This window comes from Perissodus microlepis, chromosome 11, assembly GCF_051167445.1.
Source record: "Perissodus microlepis isolate ML-2025 ecotype Zambia chromosome 11, ASM5116744v1, whole genome shotgun sequence".
NCBI lineage: Eukaryota > Metazoa > Chordata > Actinopteri > Cichliformes > Cichlidae > Perissodus > Perissodus microlepis.
The window spans coordinates 10,325,616-10,353,534 of record NC_140471.1 but is presented as its reverse complement, the minus strand read 5'-3'; the positions used below and the strand labels follow the sequence as shown (position 1 = coordinate 10,353,534).

The 27,919-nt window shown below is 40.2% G+C and overlaps 1 protein-coding gene across 2 annotated transcripts in view; it reads right to left on the bottom strand.

Moving 5' to 3' along the window:
• The window catches only part of cdkal1 (CDK5 regulatory subunit associated protein 1-like 1), a 252,886-nt gene that overhangs the window by 157,748 nt on the left and 67,219 nt on the right, over positions 1-27,919 (bottom strand). For both annotated transcript variants that reach the window (XM_084943963.1, XM_084943964.1), the window contains exons 5-7: positions 15,889-15,985; positions 12,117-12,165; positions 6,660-6,780 (exon numbers count right to left, since the gene is read on the bottom strand). In XM_084943963.1, the coding sequence (XP_084800089.1) occupies positions 6,660-6,780; positions 12,117-12,165; positions 15,889-15,985 (267 nt within the window). The remainder of the gene's footprint in view (positions 1-6,659; positions 6,781-12,116; positions 12,166-15,888; positions 15,986-27,919) is intronic.

Below are 27,919 nucleotides of genomic sequence, written 5' to 3'. Positions count from 1 at the left end.
TTGCCTCCATTGCTTCACCACTCTCACTGACTATTCAATGTATCCATTCACAAGGTGTGAAAAAGCCTAGGTTGATGAACATCCAAGTTCTCAAGGTTTGAATTACATGGAATAAGAGGCACATGACACTATCATTTTCTCATTTTCTGGGATTATCCATTTCTGTACCACCTCTAAAGCTTACAGAGAATGGTCCAACAAAGAGAAAATATCCAGTTAGTATCAGTTCTCTGAGTGAAAATACCTCATTGATGTTAGAAATCAGAGGAGAATAGACTGAATGTTTGAGCCGATAGGGAAATAAGCGCTCATTAGAACAACGGTATACTTTTAGAACTAAGGTATGCAGAACAGCATCTCTGAAAGCACAGAAGATTCAAGCAGATGTTTGGATATATTGTGCATGATGATGGCTCCAGCAGTATAAGACCAAGAGCCACTCAGCTAAGAACAGGAAGGTGAGGCTATAATTCACACATGCTCACCAAAAACTGGACAACAGAAGACTAGAAAAATGTTATCGAGTCCAATGAGTCTCTTCTGCTGCAACATTAAGATGGTACAGTCAGAATTTAACATCAACATCATGAAAGCACGGTCCATCTTACCTTATGAGGTAATAAGGTGGGATATTTTCCTTTCATACATTGGGCCCATTAGTATAAATTAAGCATTATTTAAATGCTACAACTTGAGTGAGTATTGTTGCTGACCATGTCCTTCATCCCCCTATGACCACAATGTACCCATCTTCTGATGGCTGCTTCCATCAGCACTTTCGGGATGTGGTGGAACGGAAGATTCACATCATGAATGTGCAGCAACTGTGAGACGCCATCACGTCGATATGGACCAAAATCTCTGAGGAATCTTTTCAGCACTTGCTTGAATCTATGTTATGAATAATTAAGGCAACCCTGAAAGCAGAAAGGGGCCCAACCCACTACTAACAAGTGACAGCAAAAGTGGCCAGTGAGTATATATTTGCAATACAACATGCATAATATATATGACTTCCAATGTTTGGAAGTGTGAAAGTGAATCCAACTAAAATCCAAAATCGGAAGCAAAATGAAACTAAATTAAACTTCCCAGCTATTTTAAACAAGCTATTGTTGAACCAATATTAAAGAAACCAAATTTGGACACATCTCTTCCAAGCAGTTACAGGCCAATATCAATATTTCCATTGGTGTCAAAGATCTTGGAAAAAACAGTTGGAGAACAACTTAACAACTTTTTGGAGAAGAACAATGTTCTGGACATTTTCCAGTCTGGTTTCCGCAAATTGCACTCCACTGAAAAAGCTTTACTTAAAGTGTCTAGTGACATTCTGATGGCAGCAGACTCTGGAGAGTACACCATTCTGGTTATGCTGGATCTCACCTCTGCTTTTGATACTGTTGTTCACAGCATCATGATAAATAGGCTGAAGGACTTGTTTGGGATAACTGGTGTTGTTTTAAAATGGTTTATGTCGTATCTATCTGAGAGTTCTTTTAGTGTGTGTATGAATCATGTGTTGTCTGAAACATCAGTTCTGCCTTCTGGGTTACCTCAAGGATCTGTTTTAGGTCCAATTCTCTTTTTGCTGTATATACTCCCTATTTGTCTCAACAAATCAGCTCTGGATCGCCTTCAAACTCTACAGAATGCCGCAGCAAGACTTTTAACTGGCACAAACAAGAGGTCACACATTACTCCAGTTTTGGCTTCTCTTCATTGGTAAATTTTAGTTGTAACTTCTAGAGCTCTGCACGGTGAAGCTCCCCAGTATATCTCTGAACTGTTAAAACCTCATGCTTCATCCCGAACACGTGGGGATCGGGCTTTTCAGGCACTGGCACCAAGGCTGTGGAACTCCCTGCCGTTGTCTCTACGCTGTTTAAACTCCATTGACTCCTTTAAAAAGCAGCTGAAGACATTTTTATACAAACGAGCTTTTGATTTCAATTTTGTTGTCATGATGCCAGGTCTCTCTTGGAAATGAGATGTTTAATCTCAATGAGATATTTTTACCTGGATAAATAAAGGACTAAAATAATTAATTTTTTCACTGTTTTATTATATTGGTTTTTTTGTATTTCTGATTTTATTGTGAAGCACTTTGTGATTTTTATCTGTGAAATGTGCTATATAAATACATTTTTCTTACTTACTAAAATAAACCTACAAATGATATAAGGATCAATATCACAGGAACATGGTGGCCCTTTCAAAGTACAATCCAGGACTGTTGTTCATTTATGTAGCTAGTAAAGACAACTAAAAGTAACTGTGCTACTGGCCAAGAAGAAATCTAACAATGTTTCTTTAATACAAAGCCGAAGCTACGTATGGCCTAGCTGGACTACGGTGAATGTATTCTGATGAGATGAAATTAACTTGGTGGGGGGGAAGCCAATCTAATGTGGATTTAACAGGAGCAAATGAAATTAATATGCAACTTAATGAAACTAATATTGTGAATCAATCTGAACACAAAATTACATTTTCATAGGTACTCCCAGGTGAGTCACTGTGCCAGGCTTTTGGTAGGATTAGCAATAATAAAGCAAAGAGGATGGTTCCCTAGGTTCATCTACAAGACCCAGAATAAAATTATCAGGTGCAAAATAATTTATTTATTTCTTCTTCTTTTCGGGAGGGGGTGTGTTTGTTTGTTTGTTAATTTGAAAATATGAACTACTTGACCTTTCACTCTGTGATCATCTAAAGTTCTAAAGCTTAGAGTCGTCTAATTGTTGGGGTTTTCGCTGTATTGTTGTAGTGTCTTTGCCCTAAGCACCTTGAGATAACTGTAATCTGGCGCTTTGATTTACTACATGTTGGATGCCATTCTAAAATTCAAAATAGCACTAGTAAAATTCTAAGAAAAAATATCTTAGACATGGCAAAAAAAAAAAAGCATGGAGATATCAACCGGGTTTAAGACATGTTCAGTTTTTAAACCCTAAATTTATACGAGATTTGCGGAAGCCCTCCACCCTGAAGCATGACACCTACTTGACATTTGGCAAGAATAGAAGAGAGCGCCCTCAAATGAATGCATCTCACGAGTTCATATAAAAAGGCAAATTGGCAACAAACTCGAGACATTAAAAGCTACACGAATGAAGACACACACATAAATGGTTTTGAGTGTTCTCTTCGGTTATTTTTAAAAAAAAAAAAGTGAATGTGAGCGCCAGTGTCCCACACAAGGATTTCTCTGTTTTAACAGCTGACAAATGTCACCAGTGATGTCACCAAGACCTCAGAGGAATAATTATGACTGATCATCCAAAACTAGAAAACATAAAGGACACATTATATCTTCTTTCCATTACACCCCCAAACACACACAAGCGCACGCACACACACACACACACACACACACACACACAATTTAACCTTAAGAGGACCATGTCAAATTACTGACAGCAGTGGCTGACCAGCTCATACAAAAGGGCATATTAAGCTTGGATTTTCAGTAACATAAGTGTTATCTGGAAGAGATTTGGTCGATTCACCCAATCAAATATTTGAATAATCCACTATTCTACTGAAGCCGTTTTGGTTAAAAACAAGAGGATTTATTTGTTGCCAACCCAACACTTTGAAAAACAACAGCGAAATCATCTGGATCAGACACAGACCTCCTGCTGGCAGGAGGCTCCAAGAGACTGACATCTGCACACCCATACTGCAACACAAAGCCACAAACACAATTCATATACAGTGGTGTGAAAAGTGTTTGCCCCCCTTTCTATTTTTTCATGTGTTTGTCACACTTACAGTAAATGTTTCAGATCATATTTAAATTAGACGAAGATCATTTAAATTATCTTCGTCTAATTTAAATATTAGACGAAGATAACAGAAGTAAATACAAGATGCAGTTTCTAAATGAAGGTGTTTATTACTAAGGGGGAAAAAAGTTTGTGAAAAAGCAACTGCCCCCTAAACCTAATAAAAGGCTGGGCCAACCTTAGCAGCAACAATGGCAATCAAGCTTTTGCAATAACTGCCAATGAGTCTTTTATGGTGCTGTGGAGGAATATTTGCACACTTATCTTTGCAGAATTGTTGTAAAGCATGAACCGCCTTTTTAAAGTCATACCTCATACCATATGTCAATCAGATTCAGGTCAGGACTTTGACTAGGCCACTGCAAAGTCTTCATTTTGATTTTCTTAAGCCGTTCAGAGGCAGACTTGCTGGTGGGTTTTGGATCACTGTCTTGCTGATCAGAACTGTTGTGCTTCAGCAGTTCTGATCAGCTGGTCACGCCTGGGAAACCTCACCACTGTTCATGTTGTTGCCATTTGTGGATAATGACTCTCACTGTGGTTCACTCGAGTCCCAAAGCTTTAGAAACTGCTTTATAACCTTTTCCACACTGAAAGAGCTCAATTACTTTGTTTCTCATTTGTTCCTGAATTTCTTTGGATCATGGCATGATGTCTGACTTTTGAGGATCTTTAGGTCTACTCAACTTTGTCAGGCAGGTCCTATTTAAATGGTAAATGGACTAGTTCTTACATTACGCTTTTCTACTCTGGGCACTCAAAGCACTTTATATAACTTGTCTCATTCACCAATTCATACATGGCTTTTTTCTATGCTTTTCCTATGCAAGTGCTTTCTATCTAACCTTCGCACACATTTGTTCATATTCCAACGATCACTTCTTCACACAGGGCCATGTAGGTTTGAATTTATTCTCCCTTATTATTAAATACCTTCCTTTACAAACTGAATTTTGTGTTTACTTCTGTTATCTTTGGTAGGTACACAAAGGTACACAAAGCAAGAGTTACAGATATTAAAAAAAGAGGCTGAAGTTTTGAAGTGACTAAAGAAGTGACAGAGCCTAAGGTTTATTTACTGAAAATTATATACATATGTTAAAATATAAGAGCAAGGAAAGTGCTGAAAAAAGAAGAAAAATAAACTGTGCAGCTTCAAATATTGTGTCTTTCAGACCAACCAGGAATAAACCAGCTGCACTATGGTGACCAATTTTAAGCAACACTTAGAACATTACAGAAAAGTGCTGTCTCTGATGTGCACACTTCATGGCAGATGTTGCAAAAGACGATTTATTTAATTGAAACAAAAATCCCAATCCTGCCATTCTGAACATGCTAAATTTGACACCGATCAGAAGTGTCAATTTAGATGAAAAACAGTGGCCGAACCAGTTAAACGTGCAGATTTTCTACTTGGATCAGCTCAAATGTGATCTAAGAAGCTTTACTCTGGAACTGAGCTCTGCAGATTATGAACATCTGAAACACAACCCGCTCTTCAAGAAAGACTCCCACAACTTCTCAGTTGATGCTTTTTAGAATTAAAGCAGTTCTTAACCTTGGAGTATCCATCCATTATCATCATTTATGTTGTGTAATAATAACATCACTTTAAACACATCTTTGAGGTAAAGGATGATACTCTCTTCGCTCTAGAAGTACAAGCACGCAAGTGAGGAAATACAACAGGCTATATATTTTACTACCACCAACAGCAATGCTAGTGGTTATACATCAAAACTGATGTTACATATAATGACTTCAATGACTGCAGACACTATATAGGGAGACCTTTGCTGACAAAACAAATACAGTTTTAAGCAGCAGCATGATAAGCATGATCTTATCACGTTAAGTGCGAAAATAAGCATAAGAATACTGCTGCAAGTAGTCCAACAGATTCAAGTAGAAAACTAGTAATTCAAGTAAAATTTTCAACTCCCTCACTGACTGTAATAAATGTAAACACGAGGTTCAAAGAAAGAGACGATGCACTGCTGATTATGTGAAGTCTACAACTTCTTAATGGTGCTTAGGAACAGCTTAAGCTTGTTTACTCGACAGCTAGTTAAAAAGCAGGAGGGCCTGAACACATCTGTACAAGAACAAATACTGTGTATTTAAGCCTAGAATGCTATACTCATAAAGAGGATTATTGCTTTGGTACAAGAGTACTTGGTCTGGGAGTCAAGCCATTAATAGATAGACCCGGAAGACATGCATTCGGATGATTGATGGATTATCCTCAGTGGAGGTCCAGCACTAGGAATTAGTCCGTCATAACCCTTTTTAACTAGTCTACTGAGAATATAGTGCATGAGTTAGAGGAGACATATCTGTAAACAACATAAAATTCACCCATAAAGTCCAGCTGTGCAAGAGGATGTAGGTCTCAGAGTCTGTGTATTTAAGACTTAATTATCAAATTTATATAAATTGACAAAATTTAGATATAATGTAGAAAACTTATTTTTAAATTAACTAGGAGTGACTTAAAAGGCAAGATCTTGCAGATCATCACAGCGATGATGGAGAAAATAAGTTTTTTTTAATTATGCTTGTGTGATAGTACACCGAGAAAAAACTGAGAGGCATGTTAGGCCTCCTATTACATTTCCACTTGATAAATACCAATATATGTTCATGAACATACTCAGATTTCATACACGCATGCACACCATGTGAAGTGATTTAAAATACCCTTATTAATTAGGCATAGAGATGCGCTGCTCAAGTAGCTGAGCAACCAGAAAGAGAGAGCACACCGACATGCACATGCAGTAAACTGGGAAGGCAATACAACTGTATTCAGTTGTAACATAAATACTTTAGGCTGTGTTTTCTGTTAGTGTCTCCGTGTCCTACCCAGTGTTAATTGAGATGATTTCAATGAGAGGGTTCTTCCTGATCTTGGGGAGGTCCAGTCGAGCTCCTCCAAGTCTTCGGCCTCCATCTTTCTTCTGACCCAACAGACGAACCGAGTGGCCTGAAAAACAACAAAAACAAATCGTCTCACATAATCAAATGATCCTACTAAAACGCTGACCGACTATCACACTACTGTCCATGTGCAGATGGATGCAAACATGTTTAAAAAGGCACCCTGAAGTATTTTTGTTGCTGTATTTTAAATGCCAAATCTGAATTGCACTGCTAAAGAGAAAAATAAATACAATATAACGGACGTAAGAAACATTTTGCCCGTATTGGTTGTCAGAGCACTTGCTCTCTCTTGAGTATGTCTCTCATCAAACTTACAATGCAAACAATGAGATTATATTTGCATTTCACCCACAAGCAAAATGCCAAACAGAAATCAAACTTCCCATTGTGCAAAATCGACCTCAAATAAATCGCTCTCATCTATTGTGGATAAATTTAGTACGAACAGGACAATGAGGAAAGACATAATAGCAGATCGAAGCACATGCAAACAGGGTTTTTCCTTCTCAGAAATGGACTTTGGGGCCTCTGGCTCTCATTAACACTGTTTTGGGGTTGGGAGGGGTCCTCAGCCGTGCCCATGCACACTATAAAAGTTGGTATCCAACAAAAAGCACAACCAAAAAGAACAGACCCATCCTATGCCTAACAACCTCACACAGACTAGGGGTTAACAAACACAATGGAAACACAGTAGGAAGAGGGTAATAAGGCCCAGCTGAATACAAGTAAGACAATTACAAAGGCAGGAAAAGTAAAAAAGGAGGGAACAAAGACACAGAAAGCCACACTGTTTGTCAACATTCAAAAGAAAAAAGGAGGTAAACTAATAGACTGACCAAGAATAAAGTCACATAAAAAATGGAAAAAAACAAAAACTGATAATGTTAGAAATGAAAAAGGGATTCCTCTACATAAAGAGGGCTACTTTACTCACAGTGAGAACTAACAGAAATTATTTATATTTGGCTATCATAGTGTCAACCAAGGCAAATGAAAAATCCACAGCTGAGCCTAACAGCTAGTGACGTCTAGCCTTTGGTGTGTGGAAATGGGACACAGTACTCTCTCTTCTCTAACCGTTTAATAGGCTGCTAGCTAGCTGTGTGTGAGATGGAGGCGCTGAGGGATGGAATTGTCTTCCTGTTTTCATCCGCAATACAAGGGTCTCTTGGGAGGGTGGGTTCAGAGCAGGAAGCATGGTTATCAATTGGTAGATAAAAATGACAATCTGCCCCAGAGGAGGACAAAGAGCCAATCGTTGAGGCATGACTGGTCTTAATATCCCAGTACAAGCAAGGAAATACAAAAATGTCCCTTGTGGAAAACAGCTGGGATTTGGACCACATTTGGCCCCACATTTTTTTTTTCCTCCCCTGAATCTGTGCGTCCACCCTCAGTCATGAAACAAGGATTGAAAACTCATGCATGTGCTAATAATGCCCTGAAACATTTGGAATATGTGAAATGTTAATGGCTACAAAAAGTCACAAGAGTAATTTCGGTACAGGTTTGTGGTAAAATCTGTTTTTAGAATTCCCTCTTTTTCTATTTTCATATTGAACATTTATTTCTGCACGGTGGGAAAATATACTTACTAAACATAATTGCAAACACAGACTTGTCAGGAAAAAGCAATTACCAGTATGGTGCTGGATTTCCAGATGTTTTTTCCCCCCAAATAATGAGCTTGTCCATTCTAATAAAACTGGAAATTGTCATTCCCCACATACTCCTTTGCTCTCTAATACTGCACAGGACCCCTGTCACTGTGACTACCGCAGAAGACTCTAGAAATAATCTCACTGCCAGCATGGAGTCACTCCAGGAACGTACCCAAAGCCAAATTCAATTTCAGGGCCTAGGGGACCATGAATGGGAAGCAAGAGATAAAATAGCTAATATGACTTGCTGAAGAAAACCAAAGAACGCTTCACTATTTGTCATCTCAATTACAGAGTTTACAGAGGCCAACTGCTGTGATGGGCAACCCTGCATAGTCATAGACACACACACTCCCGTCAACTAATACCACATTTTCTTGTGACTGACTGCCCTCCTCTTTTTCCTTCTCAACTTTCCTCAATCGGTTCTTTTCTTTCCTTTAAATCTAAACTGCTAGAAATGTCCTATCCACTCATAACGTCCCACTAAAACACACCAGAAAAGAGAAGGAAGGAAAGGGAATGATAGATGGATGTGAAGCTAAGATTTGTAGATGCTTGGATGATGATGAAAGATGTGTAGGATAGCCAGATGGATGGTTTGGCGGGAGAGGTAGAACGCTAAAAGGATGACCTGTTGACCTGTGTCTGATGTCTTGTTGAGCTTTCTGGGTTGATTGTAAAGTAGCAGGCAGGAATGGGGGAGAGGTGATGGGAATGTATTGAAAAGAGGGGACAGAGGTGGCAGATGAGAAGGACAGGAGGGTTTCATGTTTTTCCATTTATCCTTTCAACCTAACTCTTTATTAAATATGTAAGACCGTCTTTGAAAAAGCTGTTTATGTCCTGACCAAATCTCACACAAACCAGTTTTGATGGGAAATTTTCTCACACACGCATCAAATGCATGAGCGCTACAACGCCAACAATTCCGAAGAGTGCATCCCTTAAATGTCATCCAGGTTTTGATGCTTTACAAGGAAGATTTTTTGGTCACATCTAGAGGGGCTCTCTCAGAGCGGATACGATACTCAGAACATCTTCAGATGACTTAAAACATAAGTCCTAACGTTTTTCTTTTGGTACCTGCTCTTCATTTACTTCACTTACTATCATCTGTCTGCATCTGTTCAACCACACTTCTGCTCAGTTTTTTCCCTCTGCATTGATAAAGGCAAACAGGTTATTAATACTGGTGAAATAAGGATCACAAGGTTATATTCTCTGATCTGTAGCTGCACACATAAATTATCCTAACTATGCTTTTCCTACTCCCTGTCTTTGTGTGGCATTCACACACCAACTATAAACTGTTTCCTTAACGATAAATGAATATCAGGTGAAAAAATACTATCCAAGGGCATTTCTCAGTGAAAGAATATGAATATTAGGAGTCTTAATAATAAAAAAGTCCCAAAATCAGATCTTTTTGTGGGTTTTTCCATACATTCTTCTCGATTAAAAATATTTTACTCTTTTCCTCATTTGTTCTTGTGGTGTGTATTTGTCTGTTGAGCATTGCCCAGAATCATAAAAGCTGCCCTTGTAAAAATGTGCATCCACGGGTGTCATTAATGTGTCCTTTTTTTTTTGTTTTTCCGTAAATGGAACTGCCAGTGGGCTCGGAATACAAGACGGAGTCAAAGCACGGGTTGTTGTTAACAAGAAATTAACTTCTGGCACAACTAAAACAAATTGATCTGGATAATCTAGCTCGTAACCACAGTAACACCACCACCAACAATAAATAACACTGTATAGGTGAGCATGCACCGACTAAGCCAGGGAGTCAACCTGAGATAACACGACGGGATAAAAACACGTCCTATCATTTACTACAGGTAGTAACTTGAAGTCTTTATTGCACAGATGCACTATGATAAAAAGCAGCTTTACAACTATGATGTATCCTCATGACATCAAGGATGTTTAATTCATTTAAAGCCTGGAACTAAATGAAAGAGTCACACACGCTAAGAAGCGAGTCCCCAAAAGCACATGAGTACTCTTGTCATGTGGAAAACAGGACCTGCAAGCAATTTTGGCACAGCAAAGACCTGTATCTATTAGCAGTTCATTGAAGTAAGTATTTTAGTAGCCATTACGATAGGCAAATCCCCCAGCTTTAAGGTTTATGCCCAGGCCTCTGAGACGAAATAACAGCTCTCAGTTTATACGAGGTCATAAAGAACAGTAATGATACTGGGGAAATTAGTTTCTATGGAGGGGCTGATGGTGGGAGGAAAAGGGGAGGGAAAGAAACAGGGGGTGAGAGGCGAAAGAGAGGAAGGGAAGAGATCAAAAGATGTAGGAAGGGTGGGAGAAAGAAATGGGGAGAAAAAAGACAGAATGAGCAAATCACAGAGAAGAAAGGGGGAATAAAAGTCACAGAGTAGATGTGTGACTGTGAGCTTGTGTGTAGGCTCACAGTTTAGGCTTGATGACACATTGTAAAATTAAGCCTCAGTTCAGCTGTCCTTCATTAGAGTGAACCCTGCAGTGCAAAGTAGTCACTCAGACGCACACACACACACGCACAGTGTAAACTCAATCTGTTCTTTATTAGAGAACAGCTGGGGGTGTATGACAGCTTGACTAGACTCACTCACACTGTAAACTCTCTCTGACCGTCATTAAACAGCTAAGTGTGGTGGTTCGCTAACAGTTTAAACGGATGACCTATAACTGCCATGTGTGTCTGTCAGTGAGCTGCTCAGACAGAGGATCATTTAAGAAGCAGCTCAGACAGTTAGATCGGTTTCAACAAAAGCTGAAGACTCTTGCTTTACACATTTAAAACAATTATTTAGTCAAATTTAGTTGTTTTTTGTTCTTTTTAGTTTACCATGACAACATAAAAAGCATGCTCTTTCCATTCACTTTGGAAAATACTACATTTTTTAACAACCTTAACACTATTATAGCTAATAATTTTTGATTTTTTTAACAGTGTTAGTATAATATTAAGTCATCAGCATTTGATTATGTGCTCTTCTGATGCAGTGTGATACACTCTGATTCTTACCGGTCAAGTAGACTGTAGTAAGGTAGTAAAAGTGGAGAGACTAAAATAAAATGGCTAAAATAATACACGCGGTGGTTAGCACTGTGGCCTCACAGCAAGAAGGTCCTGAGTTCAATTCCACCATCAGGCCGGGGCCTTTCTGTGTGGAGTTTGCATGTTCTCCCCGTGTTTGCGTGAGTTCTCCCCCTGTTTGCGTGAGTTCTCCCCGTGTTTGCGTGAGTTCTCCCCGGGTCCTCCAGCTTCCTCCCACAGTCCCAAGACATGCACTTAGTGGGGATAGGTTAGTTGGAAAGTCTAAATTGCCCATAGGTATGAATGCGGGAGTGAATGTGAGTGCGAACGGTTGTGTGTGTATATGTGTCAGCCCTACAACAGACTGGCGACCTGTCCAGAGTGTACCCCGCCTCTCGCCCTATGACAGCTGGGATAGGCTCCAGTGCCCCCCGCGACCCTGCCAAAGGATGAGCGGAAGCGAATGGATGGATGGTTGGATAAAATAATACATGCTTGGATCTTATTCATTCCATGCATAAGTCCATATTTGTTTTGTGTTGTAGTCGGGATATGGATTTGTGTTAGAGGACCTTAGTTTTGAGTTTAATTGCGGTGGTTAGCATTAAGTTAAAGACCACGCAAAGACAGTAAAACAAGGATGCGTGTGTGTGTGTGTGCCTTTGTGTGGTAAAATACCTTTAACAGCCTCGTCCACTACTTCCACCACTCGATCAATCTGCTGGACCTGTAACACAAAGAAACAAGAGAAAACTTTATTGATCCTGAAAACCCAAGTCCTCACAGTCAAACAGAAGCCTGATATTGACGACCCACAGACACACTGATACTCTGATCCACATTTAAACAAGGTGGATATGCAAATATACACAAAGGCCATATGCAATAAGAGCAGAGACAAACAAGTGCAAAAAGCTACAATCACCAGGCAGGATTAAGGAATATGGATTTCCTAAATGCCACTGAGTGTTTGTTGTGTATGTACTGACAAACACGTTCTGTGATAGATCAGACCACATAGGTAACAATAAAGCATTACCCAAGTCCATAGCTGTGTTTTTCTCCTCATTGTCTCACATAGAAAACAAATCCTGCAGTTCTGCTAATGGCTACTATAATGAACCACCGCACTAATATAAAGAGAATAAACAAGGCCCCCACAGACCACAGTTTAATAACAGGCAGACTTTAAGTAGGGTAATCTGGATACTAAAAGTAAGAATATTAAACGAGGAGTTCAAACTTTACTTATCTACCAACCGATATTACATGAAGAGAAAAGGAAGCAGAACGAGTGAAAGAAAGAAAGAAACAGAATACTAAAGTAGTGACAGGGGGGAAAAAACTGATCATTTTTCTGCAGTTATTTTCCTTTCGCTCTTCTCAGCATCCCTTACACCTCGAATTCTCTTCACTTTCGCTCTACACTGGCCCTTGGCACTGGCTCTCAATGCCTTCAGGCCCATCACTTAAAATAAGCCTCCTTTCAAACACACACACTCAGATTCACACTGTGCTTTGCAGGAAGCAGTTACTTGCATGCCACATGCCTGAGTAAAACCTTTTTCAGTGTAATGGTCAAGCAATCTGGGCCCATTCAGAGCAGCAGCAGGCGTGCCTACATAGAGTAAAACTCAGGTGTACATTTCAGCTATTAATTTAGATCGCACTTTTCAACTTTGGCTGTTTTTAAATCCTCCATTGTACCCATAGAAAGAAAAGGATAAATACTGATATATTCAGCACATTTGTTGCATGTAAAAGGCAGTCACAGGTCTACTGGACGACATACATTTCTGCCTGTGCCTAAGCTTTATTTTAAGGTTTGTCATTCTATTACCATAACTTAATGACAAGCACTAATGCAACATCTATAGTATTTGGATTAACCTTCGATAAAGTAATTAAAATTGTATATTTTTAAAAAACAGGACCATAAATACTGAGGTGTGACATTTCCTGCTCACAGCTTTGCATGCCCATTCCGATCCTCTGATTACTTAACCAGCGCTGCGTAGGTGTGCGATGCATGGCAGTTACAGGATGCGACAAGTCTAGTTAAGAAAAGCGAAACACTGCAGTCTTGCGTGACTGTCTATGAAGCTCACACAATACATTTGCAGTCATTAAACAGCAACCTCAAACAAAACAGCACAACAGCAATAAAACACCACTCAGAAAAGCTGGCAATACGCACACAGGTCAGATAAAATGAATTCAATAGGAAAGCCCGCCTATTTATTTTTAACTACACTCCTTATCTGGCCGTTGGTGCAATCACTATACACAAATTCTGAACTTGTATTTGCATCCAATTTGCATAACCCACCAACTGCCACTATCATTACATGTTCCACTGTGGGAATACAGAGGGACTCTGCATTCTCATATATTTATGTCTGGGTTTGTTACACAGTGTGCCTGTTCATGCATGCATGTGTCTTTAACTTAAAAATGCTTGTCACTGAAAGCTCTGGCAGTTATACGCTGTTTGTGCTTCACCCTGAAGCCTATTATAAACACAAGCCTGTTTATCTGAATAGAATCATATTATACATGCATGTCACTATATCTGAATCGTATGAAGTTACATAGTGGCATTTTTTACTTAAACTGAATAACATTATTTATTGTTAAAGATATCTAACTTAGCACTTGAGCTGTCTTCAATCCATTCATTTTAAGGTAGCGGGAGTAATCAACACAATACTGTTTGATTTGTTCCCATTTTCAGCACAGCAGTTTGTTTTACTTTCCATAAAAAAAACAAAATATCCAATTATAGAAATAAGAGCACGGCTTTGTACGGAGATTTAGAAGGCATATCCTGGTTGAATTACATTTTTAAAAATACCCTGCCAGATTAGAGACTTTTAGTCAATTCAGCAAGGTGCTGGAAACATGATAACATCACATAAATGCTGCAGACTTGTCAGCTGCACATCTATGATGCAAATCTCATATTCCACCACATCCCAAAGGTGCTCTTCTGGATTGAGATCTGGTGACTGTGGCGTGCAGACATCTTCAAGAAATCAATTTGATATGAATTAAGCTTTGTGACATGGTGTGTTATCCTGCTGGAAGCAGCTAACAGAACAGGGGTACCCTTTGTTCATAAAGGGTTATGGTCACCAACAATACTCAGGTAGGTTGTGGTATTTAAATGATACTCAGTCGGTACTGCAGTAAATTGTATGGAGCCTGAACTGTTACTACAATGCACCACTGATCCATGTTTACATGTTCTTTACTCCAACTTCTGACACTAACATATGAAGTTTGGTAAGCTTGTGCACGTCGTAGCATCACTTTTCTTTTCTTAGCTGACAGGAGCTCATGGCACTGCCCATCTGCTTCAAGGTTAGACATGTTATGCATTCAGAGACGTTCTTCTGCATACCTCGGGTTTTTTTGATTCACCGTTGCTTTCCTGCCAGCTGCCACTCATTCTTTTTCTCCTGCTTTTGGATTATTCTCTGTAAACCCCTAGAGATGGTTGTGTGGGAAAATCCCAGTAAATAAGACGTTTCTGAAATATTCAGACTATCTTGACTGGCACTCTCAACCAGGTCACATTCAAGGTCACGTGAAGCACCTTTCAGGTTAAACTTCAGCACTTTGTCTTGACGTCTACATGCCTCAATGCGCTCAATAGTTGCCATGTTACCGGGTACTTAGTTGTCTGCATTAACAAGAAGCTGAACAGGTGTAACTAATGAAGTGGCCACTGTGTATATGTGTTAGGCATAGATGTGTTAGGATGATTTTGTCCAGGCTGCACTGTGGCAGTGTGCTGAAAAGCAAACAAACAACGAACTGAATCAATTATTCAATGAGGAACACTCATTTAGCTATTAACCAACAACAGGCTTGACATATCCATTAGTTCCTTTCTGTGACAGCAAAGGTGAAACAGAATAATTCATCTGCTCTGTATCTCTTTGTTATGCACTCCAATCACTCACCAGTGGCTGGTAACCAAAGCAGAATAGCTCAGTGTAAACAAGTAACAAGTTAAAATGTATTTATTGTCATATATTTGTCTGTTTGCCGCTTGTACTCTCTTAAATATATTAATACTAGTAGCAAAAGTAACTAGAGGCTAGACTGCCCCATGCCACCTTTAAAGGAAGCAGTCTATGCTGAGGAATCACTGACGTGTCCTTTCCTAGCTCCGTCTCTGTTCACCCATAACACCTCCCCATAGTACAGGAGTTAATGTACCCGATCTTCCTTTTCATGCAGAACATTTGTGACTGGGAAATGTTCTGCCTGAAGAGAATGAGCACAAGACAGAGCAAGGTTAGCTGCCCGGTGAATGACATCCCGATCAATCTCGAAAAGCGTGTCCGTCTGTACTCGTCATCGGACACAAAGGAAGATAAAGAGACGCACCTTTAATACAGCCAAGTCAAAATACACAGATGTTCACAGAAAGTGCACGTACCCCAATGATGCTGAGACCTTTGAGGTAGTCCATCCTCGGCTGGGCCTGGGGAACGCATCCTGCTACTACCACCTTTTTCTGCTGTTCCTGGGCTTTTCTGTGCAAAAGCGAAAAGAGAAATAAGCATAGAATAATAGGTTAACTGTAATATATGACAAACACTACTGTTGTTCTTTTCCACTTTCTGATTTAACGCAGGAAAAACACTGTTATACAGTTAATGTATCCTCTGGATCCTTTTGAAGATGAACAACTTATTTTAGAACCTCAACGGTTAAAATTAAAATGAGTCCTTCATATCATATGTGCTAAAGTCTTCCCCTCCGACCATCTGTGTGCATGTCATTTTTGATCTCCACTAGAAAATTTCTTAGGCTGACATATTCTAATGCAATTGTCAGTGAGTAAATACTTTCCGATAGCTTGGGAAATGGATGAATCCAAGCTTATGCTTCATTTGGCAGAATGCATCTGGCCCCCGACCCATTAAAACAGATTTCCACAAGCCTTTGCCAAGCCAATCACCACTGTTTATTTAAAATGAGGCGTGTTTGATATAATGACCACACTGTAGGCTTTTTACATTGTCACCTCAGGCCTACACGGCACATTTCTTTGCTCTGACTGATTGAAGGTCCAGAGGCATTTTGATCTGTAGCTGATGAAAACAGCTTTTGAAATCATTGCTGGAGTAAGATGTTCCCAGCTAATTGCATTTATCTTTGCACGTAAGGCTACTGTGCTCCTAAGTCATTAATGGATAACGGCTTGACAACAGTGCAAACAAGCAAAATCAACCGCATGCAGTGATAAAACCTGTCTGTATGTTCTAGCATATGAAACAAACCTCCAAATTCTTCTGATACCCAATTCTTAAAGTCAAACTTTATAAATAAGTTACAGAAAAAACTCTATTTAAAGTTCGGATTTAATTAAAAGTAAATTGTGCACATCTATGAAATAAATCTAGGTGAAACTCAAAAATTAATTTAAAAAAACTAATGTTGTGAGTTTATTGTACTCAGAATTTGCCCTGTCATGCAAATTCACTCTGCTACAAGTTATTAGGTGAGAAAATGCTCAGTATATACACCATTATTTCAGTCGCTAAATGGCTGAGCCCAAAAACGTACAGCTCTAGTCTTTGATTGGCCACTGCAGCACCTTTATTCTTTCCATGTTCACACATTTTGCTGTAGATTTGCTGCTGTGCTTGGGATCATTGTCCTGACGTAAGACTGAATTTCAGCCAAGCTTTAGCCTCCAATTTGAATAATTGGAGGCTAAACAGAAGAGTTCACAGTCGACGCCATGACTGCAAAGTGTCCTGGCCCTGTGGCTGCAAAACAAGCCCAAATCCTTATCCCTCCATGACCGTGCTGAACAGTTAGCATGAGGTTGGCTGATACGCTGTGCTTGTTTTTTTACAAACATGGACAGATATCTCCACTGTCATATGTCTAAAGTACATCGTTTCAGAAATCTTTCTTCAAATTAAACTGCATAAACCTTAGCCATGCTGCCGTGTTCTTTTTAGAAAGAACTGGCTTTATCCTGGTAACTGTACTGAACTTTCACATTTATCATGCTAACTGCAGCCTGTAGCTTCTGAGATGTAGCTCTTGGGTTTTTCATCATTACATGATCTGAACTGCGATTGTTAACGCAGCGTTAACGCAGCTTAAACGCAGCTTAAACGCAGCTTAAACGCGGTCATCACGATTAAAATTTTTAACACTCTCAACCCATCTGGAGCGCAGAATGAACAAAATTTGGACAAACTGCCATTTCAGGGATTTTGACTCAGTCTGCGCTCCAGATGGGTTAATTGTTAATCGTGTTAGTCGTGATGACGGCGTGTAAATGCTGACAGCACTAAAAAAATATAAAGTCGCCAATTTGGGATTTCTTTGGCTTTAAACCGGATGAAAGAGGTAAACCTAAGGATGTAACCAAAGCGGTGTGCCGCTTGTGCAGACGCAGAGTGCGAGCAAAGTACTGAAACACGACTAACTTGCATGAGCATGCATGTGTCCACCATCCGGCTGAGTATGCTAGACTATCACCAGCTTCTGCAGCTCTATCAACAAGCATTTGGGCGCACTCTGAGGAGGGTGCACCTGCTCGCAGATGTAAGAGGGTGCTGTTAAAACAGCGCTATTAATTTTTTTTCTGTTGACTGCTTCAATTAGCTCCATCATTATTAGCAAACTTACTCATGGGCAAATAAATAAATCGCCCTTGTAAAAACTATCGCTGATAGATAATCGATATATTCGTCCAATCGCCCAACCCTAGTATGAAGCACATATAGCATAAAGCATGCATTACACCTGAGGTGGAAACAAACTAGTAAACAAAGGCACCATTTTTCCTTTTCACATTAACTAAGGTACATTATGTGTACATATATGTTTTTTTTAATACTACTTAAATTGGTAATGCATAAAATCCAATATTGACAGTAAAACAAAGCAATGTCAAACATTTCATGTTGCATGTCAAATATTTACAATATTGATTAATAACTAGTAAAACACTTAACAAGGCTTTAGAAATCCTAACTGATAAGACAATCTGAATTAAAAAGCAGCGAGGTAGTGAATTCGTGAAACAAACCAGAAGGAAATTGTGTGTGTATTTGTGAGTGTGCATGTGGATTTATGCAAGTCTTTATGTCACATCCAGTTAGTGACAGTGAGATTTAAGGCATTCGGTCTGTCTGACAAAAGCTTTTGGAAGAGCTGCCCAGACTCTGCAATGAATCTTTAATAATGAAGCCTCCTGACAGCTGGAGTGAAAGAGGGAGGTAGAGAGGGAGGGACGGAAGGGGGGGTGGGGGGGATGCTTGTAAGTGAGGTAGGAATCATAGGAGTAGGCAGCAAGGAGCAGCAATGAAACTGGATGCAGAACTGTCAGCTGTGTTTTAATTTAGACTGTTTGATTCTTCAGGAAAACAAAGAAAGTGATGAAGGTGGGGAGGGTGGGGGTGGGAGAGCATGGTGTGATGGGAGAAAGATCTGTGAAGGTAGACATCGCAATTCAAAGCCAGTTTAATCTGTCTCGTGTATGAGAAATGAGGGGACTGATAAAAGCTAAAGTTTGTATGAGAGAAGAGATGGAGGGGAAAAAGAGATGAAAGCAAAAATTAAGGACGTTTGTCATTATTTGATTATAAGAAGCTGCTGGCATTAGGCAGTGTAGTTTCAGAACCAGAATCTGTTTAACTGGAAAAACAGGTACACAGTGCACATACAAGGGAATTTGAGTCCAGTATATTTAGTGTTATATAATGCTTGTATATAAATTCTAGGAAAAGGTAAAGAAAGAATGAGAGTTTTCTGACACCAGAAAAAAAAAATGGTGGGCAGACAAACTTTCATGACTAGGTTAAGTGAGTCAGAAAAGCCAGGACAAAAGAGTCGGTATCTGTTTAGAGTAGCTTGTTCTTCCCACACTGGCGACGCCGCACATACAGACACACTCACAGTAGGGGTGCGTCTGCATAATTCACACCGTCTCCTGCCAAAATGCGCCAAACGTTCCTTTAATGCTCTGCTCGCTCTCTGCACACAGACTCGGAGCCATAGCTGACACAGCGAGTAAGCAGACAGCGCCTGAGTCGCCGCCTCAGTGCCCCAGGGGGAACGGGCCAATCACGCCGCACGCAGTTCCTGGGTGGGATGAGACGGAATGGGATTATGCGATGCGGTTGCCGTGGTGATACTTTTGAGCCCAACCAAGCGCTCGTTGCCAGTGACCCGGACTAGAGCAGATGTCCCCCAAGATCAGACGACGAGGTGTGTGTGTGTGTGTGTGTGTGGGACTACACACACGTTTCTCTTTGACTTCTTTGGCACCTCGCCCTAAATCTCTACGGCCCTCTGTCAACTCTTTGTCACCACTCTCCATTGCCTCAGGACCACACGCACAGACACACACACACACTGAACACCCACATGCTTCAACGATACAATGCATACACATGGTCCTGGTTGGCAATGCCATCAGTGCACAATATTCTTTGCATACATGTATGACCTCTGTGATATGTATGCATGGTACAGAGTGCTGTGCTGTACATACAGGTTTTTAACAGCTCAGTAGACACAGTGAATCAGTCAAATTAAACCAGACTAAATGTCCAAGTGACTTGATCAGGTTGACTTGGGAGATGTCTCTCCTATGAATATGACATTAAAATAACTTAAGGCACTGGATGGACCGCAGTGCATGACCTATATAAAGGCCTCTTCGACTTTGTCACAACAAAACCTGAAGTGAAAGAGAAGCCCTTCCTTAGTGGATTACAGCAGCCGCTGGAACTGAGATGTAGTGACATCATATAAACGGAGGTAATATGCTGAAGTCTCCTTAATTCCTACTCATTTGAAAAATGGTTATGTTAACAAGAAAAATGGCAAAGATAAGATAAGATGACCTTTATTAGTCCCACGGGTGGAAAATTGGTTTCCCACCTGTGGGACTAAGATCGAAACAAAAGGTATCGATCTTTATCCTTTTTACGAAATGCTTTTTAACATAGCATATGTAGCGTCACTTTGGGCTTATATGAAGTTTTGTGTTGACCTGAAGAGGAGACTACTATCCTACACACTGCTATGGTCAACAAGATAGCCACTACCTCCCACAGAAACATTTAATGTGTATTTCCATTGTCTAGATCAAACCAGAACAATTATCAGAGGCACTAAAACCTAGACGCCAATCTAGTGAGGTTTCTTAGAGCAAGAATGAAAGCCAGGAGTCTGTGACAATTTCTGCCTAATGCACAAAGTTCTGTGACTCAGACTTAAAAATCCAAGACCAATTCAAACTTTCTTCTCCTTGTGTGGTTCTGCAACAGTTCCAGTGTGTCTGCCATTGTTGGTTTGCTCCTTCCTATGAGCACATTGTGCATCTGCAAGGCCCACTGGATCTCATTCAGTCCTGCCAAATGGCAGCACTTCAATTTTTAATTTTATTTTAACCTTAGGATGTTTCAAGAAAACGTAGCATGGGCAATATGACCCCAAGGAAAGAACATAATACCATATATTTGAATATATCTGGTCACATCAGACCAGATATATTAAGATGAGTTTGCCACATCTTCTCTACACAACTTTGATTTCCATGGTATCATCACAGTCACACACGTGCAAGTGCAAAGAACTGTAGCATCCCACTGGAAGTGGGAGCTGATGCTGACGGAAAAACCTTCCATCCATCCATCTTCTTCTGCTTTATCCGGGGCCGGGTCACGGGGGCAGCAGCCCAAGCAAAGAAGCCCAGACCTCCCTCTCCCCAGCCACCTCCTCCAGCTTATCCGGGGGAACACCAAGGCGTTCCCAGGCCAGCCGAGAGATATAATCTCTGCAGCGTGCCCCGGGGCCTCCTCCCGGTGGGACATGCCCGGAACATCTCACCCAAGAGGCGCCCAGGAGGCATCCTTGTCAGATGCCCGAACCACCTCAGCTGGCTCCTTTCGATGTGGAGGAAAAACCATCTATACATAAACATATCCACTATAGTTTGTGGTTTTGTATTATACTTCTTTCTTTCTAGCCTGCCTACAGTTGTTGGTGCTGCCGTAGTGTAGAGGTTGCACGGATAAGTACATGCAGTCGCAACAAACTGGACACCAGCACAGAGCGCTGGTAGGGCTCTTCGATATAACGATATATATCGGATGACGATATGAAAACGTCTATCGTTTTATTTTATGCTATTGTTTGTTTCGTGGTGTCGCAAAATAAACTGTTTACGGCAATATTTTTTCAGTTTGATGGTCACTGTAGAATTTCTTATACTTCTATCCTTCTCTTATATTTAATATGACCACACTACGGACGGACAAGCGACTGTTTTTACGCGTTGTCATTAGCAACAACGACGGTAAAAGCATTGCGTGTCTCCGCCGTCCGCTTGTTTATTTTCCACATAAACCTTTCACAATTAAGCTGAAGACCCTATTGAAATTTTTCAAAATCCGAATCGCATGAAATAGCATGTAGAGTGTTTACAGACGAGAAGCTAAAAAGAGCCGTCAGGTGCTAAAAAAATAAACCTTAGAACAGGCTTTTCCCCGCAGCACACCGTGTAATAAATACTCACTAAGAAAGTTGCGGGCGTTTCAACTTATTTAACACTCGACTCCAGTTACACGACGTCCAGCTGAAAACACTTCACGCAAGTTAAGCTGCCCGAGATTCACAGAATTTACAGGAAATGTAAAAATTTTGTGATATATATCATTGAAGGGGCGATACATGTGTTATATCGGGATATGAGATTTTGGTCATATCGCACAGCCCTAAGTGCTGGTGTCCAGTTTGCGCACACCCTCCGATTTTGAAGGACAGACACCAACAGACCCCTGGCATACTTGCAAACATGGTGAGTATAACGCTGGTGTAACTGTGTCCTCTCAATGACTCTCCCTGCTGCTCAACATCCTCAGCCCTACATAGTGGGGGAGAGGATGAGCTCATTACACACACACACAGAGCCAGCCATATGCTCCTTTACAAGCATGTTGCTTAAAGGATGAGGTCATACTGGTAAGAGTGGTGAGGAGTTTTGTGTATGTGAGATGTACACATTGGCGGTTTAGCGTGATTTGAATTCGATGCATTTTGGGGGAAGCAAAGTCCAAAACAAACTTACCAACATGTCAGGTGTGTCCCTTCTTCTCCTTTCCCTTTCCTATATCTGGCTTGTCCTTGCCCCTGTCTCCCTCATCCTCTCATCTCCACTCCGACAGTTGTTTCTGGCTGATTTGACAGCGAGCCAGCCATTCGGCACACTCCTGACCTCTCTGCATTAGCATAAGCAGCAAGGGGCAAGGTTAAGTACCCATCAAGCCTCAGTAATTAAGATGTGAACCGGTGTGTGTGCGAATGTGAGGCCAAATGTATCTAATCTTCCACTTCATTTATGTGTCACTTCCACAAACTTCTACATACAGAATAATTCAGTCTCACGGATGGTCACTGTCCTAATTTCAATTCCAGGATCGATATCGAAGTCTAAAACTTTACCTTACATACGTTTGAGCTGCTTCAATATATGTTTTATTCATCGTTCCATATTTATTTCCCCACGTGTTTCATCCAAGCAGCAGCAGGATATGGATCTGCGCTGACTGACAGCACAGGCTGTTACTCTGATGAAGAATGTAGCCTTCCCTGAGTGAATAAGTACATCTGCAAAGTTTACCCAAAACAACTGTCAAAACACAAACAATATAAATAAAACAGCAGCTAACTCTGGGCCTAAGGGATCTGACTGCAGACAAACTAAAATAAATGAAAGCCATTAATGTAGTGGAACAGGATCCTGTAGGAGATGTTGCTGAGAGAGAGCGAAGAGGGAGGAAAAGCAAAGAAGGATTCAGTGAAACTGTGAAAAGAACATCTTTATAAGAAGGAGAGAGAGAAGACAGCACAGGAGTGAAGCTAGAGGAGATCAAACGCGGGGAAACCTGAGAGCAAAGTCCCACAGATCCCACCCGAAGTTAACTGCCAAATGTAAGGTTGACCTTTTAAAGACCGACGAGTGTCCATGAGCGATCTATTCCAGCTCAGACACTCGATACAGTGCAGCAATACTCTGTTACTGCGTCTGAATGATAAGCCTGATGTCTTTAACTGCATTTACACCAACTTTAGATTACAGAGGCTCTCTTTATCAATATCTGTTATTATTATTGTAATATAGGATAATGACGACTGCTTTCCAAATGAATCAGTGTTTTGGATATAATCAGAGCAAATCCAACCCAGCGGAATGGCAAACTTTGCATGATTTGTCTTTAATCTGGTCAATACGCAAACATGGACATTACTCTGTGCTGTTATTTTGAAATTTTTCATCAGTGTTAAAGTACCAGAATTAACTTCACTGTTAAGTTCACTGTTACTTGCCGTCCAACAAAACCATCCATCTATCAGCTACACTCACTTATCTTCAAAGCAGCCACGGCCTGTACAAGCTGACACTCGGTTAGAGGCGAGGTACACTGAAGTGTGTTTGTGCTAAATGGCGAGGGGTTGTGGGATCAGTCACGAGCGTATTTGAAACTGGCAATGAGTAAAAGGAAGGAAAAAGGGCACATCTATTAGCACAACTTCATCAAAAAGTAAAAAGACAGGCAGGAAGAAACTCAAAAGGAAATGAAAGAGAGAAATGTAAAGGTCAGGGGCTGCTATAGTTCCTTGGGACCTCTCCCTTTCTTTCAAACACTCAGAGATAGAAATTCTTCAGCAGTGCTATGTTGTTTTTAATTGGCTAGACACAGGCAAGCAAAAGCAAAACTAAATGAGAAATTAAAAAAAACAAATAGACAACAAGACCAGCAGCAGAGAAGGGACGTGTGGATTAATCAATAAAACTACAAGAAAGCAGATCTCAAACACGCGCTGTGGAATATGATGGTAAATGCAATATAAAATTGGGCAGCCTAAGCGTTGAAGACAAGCTGTGAAAGCCTAGAGCCAATGGTGGCCAGGCCCAGTCCACCTGCAAACATAACCATGTATACAAGGAGAAAAAACTCATAATAACAATAATAATAAAGTCGACAGCATGGCTCATTCTCAGTTTTGCACATTTATTACTAATGTGCTTAATAAAAGCATTCACATTTGAGCTGTGTTTTACAGGATACAGGCCAATCAAGATCTGTTGACCAATCAATGCACATCTATAACACAGCAAGTTTATGGCCAGCTCACATGGCCTTTGGGTATATCAGAGATCGGGCTGCAGACCAATTGTCAACATGGAGCTAGTAAAAGCAAGTCAGACAAAATGCAAGGCTTACAGATTACAGCCTTTAAAAAAAGAAAATACCTGCCACGCCGGCCCAACGCTGTGAAAGACGACATCTGTCTTGTAAAAACTGCTGAATGTGTGATAAATATTCCATTACTATAAATGAGTTGTATTCACCACTTGAGTGGTTCGTAATAGAGAAAATGCTAGTTAAAAAAAAACCCACAGCAGCGCACAAACATTCAGACACGCAGACTCCAGGGAATAACTTTAGCTAAGCTGAACCTGAATCCTAGGAAGAGTCCCAAGAGTCCTATTTCTAATGCAAAGTCCTGCAATCTATATGTGAGACGCTTATGGAACAACGACACGGTGCCAGCCCAGCAGCCTCAAGCTGCGCTGAAGAGGCCGAAAGGGGAAACAAACACATGCAGCTCATGAAAGCAGAGGGTTTGTATTCTTTAAAAACCAGGAAGGATCTCACGAAACAATCACACGCTTAGAACAAACATCAACTGGAAAATGCATCGCACTGAGCTTCTGTTTGGGGACGGCAGCAGTTATACGATAGTGTGGCAGCTTTAGTGTCAGACTGAACAGGTCATTTCAGTGGGGAATAAAGATATTTACCATGGTGAGCCGCAGCCACTGAAAATATGAGAATGTTAGCAGCAGGGAAACAAGCGTTTGACTTCCTCCATTTGTGCAGGCATGAGCGACTATGCAGTGTCTCTGTGTGTTTGTGTTTCTGTGCAATTATTTTGATCCGAAAGAGGAGACGAGCAAAGAATATTTGCTGGGATGACACAGGTGAAAGGACATTTTGGTTGAATGGATCCCTACAAAATTAGTCCAAGCATAAACAATCATGATTGGTTTCAAGGTCATAAATTATTACAAGCAAGGGTTTGGAAAAGTGGAATGGCACATGCTCAGTGACCTGGAATGCATCAACAGTCTTTGCAAACCAACACATTTTTTTTTATTTTTACAAAAGACAAAGACAGAATAATTACACCATTCTAATAAGTAAGGACTGCATAGCAGTATTCAAATTGTCTAAAAACGCAACCCAAAAAATGTTTTAGCAACTAATTTCTTGGTTGATTAAAAGGAAGAAACTGACTGATTAGAATTAATCAAAACACTCAAAAACAGTCATAATTAAGCACAGTTTAAAGGACAGGGATAAACTTCATCCATATACATAATTGTGTATGTATTTACACATAAAATAGTAAGGGTTATTTTGAAATGCATGACAGACTGATGCAAACAGTCAAACCTTTCCTTGCAGGTTAGGTTTCTTATGGTTAGGGATTGCTCTGTGGTTCTAGACCAGTTGACTCTGACGCAGCATGCATACAAATAATCATTTCCTAGATTATAACACTACAGAAACGCACTGGGACTGTCGTCCGTCTTACTTTCCACCTTGCTGTTCTACAACTTCTGGCACAGAGAGAGGGTTGCTGCCACCTGCAGTAAAGTCTGGCTACATAACATGTAAGACTCCACAGTTAACTTTTGTTTTACATTATTTATATTATGAATATTTACCATATCATCCAACAAGTACTTCTGGCAAAAGCAGCAACACTAAATATTCAGTGCATCTAGTTCTGTCTATAATTACAGAAAAACAGGAAAACAGTAAATGATGAGATTAAGATGAAGACTAATAATGGGCACTAGGGAATACTCACTTCTGTACTATAAGCAAACACTACCTCAGGGCTGTTTAGTATATCGTGCTGCATATGTCTCAACTTCAAGTAAAATCTGTTTCATCTTACTGTAATTCTTCCTTTGATGGATATTTCAATATTAGCATAAACACAGGAAATAAAGGGTTTTTCTGAACATGCAGCTTCGATATCATTTTATGTGGGTGGAAGTATTGCAGGGAAGGGGCTGAACACAACATGAAGCTATAGTGTGCTATACTTGGCAACTGCAGAGAAAAAGTGAGAAGACGAGGCTTATTTTCTACTCTGTGTTCACAGCGATCTATACCATGAATATGACTGTGCACTTAATATAGGAGACGTGATTGTGGAGTATGTTCCTCATGTGTAATGTATGTATCCAGGGAAGAGATGAACAGATGAAAGAAATCATGCATGTTAACCTCGTACTTTGCATCAGTGGAAATCAAGGCAACATGGAGTTTAGCTTTGCGTCCCCTGACTGACAGTTTGGGAAGAAGTAAACAGACTGCTTTTCATTTCCTGATACACTTGCCTGGCATGAAAGTTGGACTAAATTCTCTTACTGGACTTCTGCGGTAAATCTTTGTAAAGCTAACAACATAACCTGTGTGGTTTACACCGTCACCAGCATTCATGCTTTTTATTGGTCGTTTACCTGTTAATTACCTGGTGGGCCTGTCCCAGTGACACAACAGAAACAAAGTGCTTATACAATGTGACCAAATATATTTGTGCCTCAAGCTTTTCCACTTCGTTGTAGACTTCCTCACATCCATTCTCATAGATTTGGTAGGCTCTCTCCAGGAATTAAGGACGCGATTGCTATTCTCTCACTGATGGATTTAAAATGTGAACTCTTGAAGCAACATGCAGTTAAGAGCTGCAGGGAGGTACACTTCAGGGAGGAAAGGTTTGGGTTTTTTAACGACGCACCTTCCTATTTAACAAAGAGGTATAAATCTCTTGTGCCGCAATAATGATAAAAACACAAGCAAGAAATAAAAGATAAAATTTAATTATTTAGGTTGATGTGCCGTTATTATTTTTTTTTATGTAAACACTCATTAAAAAAAAGCAGATATGTGAGTAAATGTACAGTCAGAGCAAAAATACAACAAGTGTGGGAGTCTCATTATAGAGCTACAAAAGTCTAAGCATCTATTCAGCCTGTTAATTTCCCTGGCTGAAGAGGCTCTACAGTGGCTCATCAGTCCCTCTAAATAAGACCCCTCGTTTTACCACAGCGCCTTATTTATTCTAAACAACATTCTGCTGAAATTCAAGGAAGCAGTGCATACAAAGCCAACTACGCGACTGAATCGCTTTGCAGGACCCCCTTTCTTTGTAAACATTAATTTATGTGATGCTACTTTTCTTTTCTTTACTCTTCTCATCAGAGTCAACGCCAATTAAAAGGAAGGTTCAAGACTCACTTCATTATATTAGAAAGGAGGAGGACGAAAAGGGTATGAGGAAGGAAAAGGCTTTACTGAAAGAGGTGGTGATTATGGAATACATTTAGCTTGTTAGAAGGACGCTGA